Below are 2,047 nucleotides of genomic sequence, written 5' to 3' on the forward strand. Positions count from 1 at the left end.
CCTTAGTTTTATAATATCCAAATGTTAATCAAGATTTTACTTTAAAATAGTTAAATTCTCACTTTAAGAATAGTCATTAAATAAAAAGAATTTATAACCCCGAGAATTTATTTTCATCTAACGATTAGATTACAACCCAAGATCTCTTGTCTGGGATTATTAAAACCAAGAACCTGTCAGTTATTATCCCGATTTTATCAAGTTAAGAAAAGTAAATAATGGCTAAAATACGAGCACCTTTCATACTCAAACAAGGGTTTCAAGCTACTCAAAGACAACGACGCATTTCAAGCGACTAAAACACATCTCGGCTTTGTAGATTTTTAGCTAGAGATGAAGAAGATTGAAAATCGACAAGCTCTGCAAGTCACCTTCTCCAAGAGGAAGAAGGGACTCTTCAAAAAAGGTGAGCAACTCTCCCTTCTAACCGGCGCTTCAGTCCTCGTCAGTTCATTCTCTCCCATCGGTAAGCCCTTTGTCTTCGGAGACGAGGGTTTGATGCAGCGCTACCTTGAAGGCGAGACGAACATCCCAAAGGCGGTGGAAGATGAAGAGCATTTCTAGTTGGACAACATCGATTTGGGGAAATGCACCATTGATGAGCTCGAGCTTTTGCTCGCCAATCTGGAGGAGGAAGAAGCCAATATACTGGAGCTCGCGAACAAATTAAATGCGACAAAGCTGGCCTCTGGGCAGCAGTTGTCGTTCCCGACGTTGGAGGCTGCACCTGCTGCTGTAATTAACGGAGTGGAGGCTACACAGTTGCATAACGATCTTGAGATATTTCTTATGGAGACCGAAGAAGAAGGAAATACCTCGTCCGAGATTTCAGTAGCATCAGATGATTTCTTTAATGATTTGTCGCCACTGGATGTCTTCGGTTACTACCTAGATTCATTCCTGCGTTGATGTTGGGTTTTTTTATTTTTATACTGTTTGATTGCTCACCATTTCTGGGTTCTGATACTGTATTTCTGTATTTGTCACATTTGGTTTTTTATTCTGTAAAGAGATGATTATACCTTATTCTAATTAATTGACTCTCAAAACTCTCTTTGGGATTGAATAATAATTCTTGGTCATTTTCTAGAAAATTTTCCCTCTGTCACCGTTTACTTCTTACTGTCGTTACTTCATGGCTGCTTGTGTATTGGGAGTGGGTGTAGGTTTCTGTAAATCTCCTGCCTGTCTGGAGACTGGAAGAAAGGTAAATTAGTTTATATTTTTCTTAAATCAAAGGTAGAAGATGATTATTAACCCTAAAACCTATCCAAAAATCTAAAGTCCAACACTAGAATTGCATCAAAATGGACACAAGAAATAATCGACCTATCTTGCACAAATTAAAACTTGAATAGGTACTGGGAAAGATCTGGACAACCAGATTGATCTTGCAGAAGTAACTTGTGGCCAGTCGTTTCCAATATAATTGTTAATTTTTCATTTTACTCACTTTAACTCCCACTTAGGTCAAACAAGTGAGGACTTTTGTGTGGGGAATAACCAAAAGAAGAAACAAATAAAACCATCTTCATCCATAACAAAAACCCACCGAATTTAATAAAGGAAAAGAGAAATATAGTATTAAATCCATATATTAAATTAGGGCGTCTAATTCCTAACATCATACACCAGTCTTCTCGTTGTCTTCTTCATTGTGGGTGTTTCTTCAAGAGATGTTCTTCAATTGAACTCCAGGTTTACATTTTGGCTTTGAAGCTTTAGACCTTGAGATGATATTGAAGGTGAAGTATCTAAAATGCTAGATTTACAAGTTATTAGCTCAATTAAGTTTTCTTATCATAAAAAATAAATGGGAGTCAACCTACGGTCAATAATAACCAATTATAGTGAGATCCAAACTTCCACCCCTTTAAGCATGTACAATGAAGTATATAGAGTTTGTTAGAACTAGGAATGCCAAAAGACATAAAAAAGAAAAGAAAATATGGTAACATTTGGTTTTTTTATGCAAAGGGAAAAATAAAAAATTTTGGCACAAAAATCTTTATAGAAAGCTTTAGTATTGCAATAAATGTTGATTCAA

General features: G+C 36.2%; 1 protein-coding gene across 1 annotated transcript; it reads left to right on the forward strand.

The window, feature by feature from the left end:
• The first annotated feature begins 333 nt into the window (after window positions 1-333).
• LOC137965231 (MADS-box protein JOINTLESS-like) lies at window positions 334-909 on the forward strand. Its single transcript, XM_068811588.1, has 2 exons — window positions 334-540; window positions 631-909. Exons 1-2 carry the CDS (start codon window positions 334-336, stop codon window positions 907-909), a joined length of 486 nt encoding a protein of 161 aa, XP_068667689.1.
• The last annotated feature ends 1,138 nt before the right edge of the window (window positions 910-2,047 follow it).

The sequence above is a fragment of the Aristolochia californica genome, unplaced genomic scaffold (assembly GCF_029961685.1).
Source record: "Aristolochia californica isolate CCGP_79_NKW_82.1479 unplaced genomic scaffold, dmAriCali1.0.hap1 SCAF_5, whole genome shotgun sequence".
Classification (NCBI taxonomy): Eukaryota; Viridiplantae; Streptophyta; class Magnoliopsida; order Piperales; family Aristolochiaceae; genus Aristolochia; species Aristolochia californica.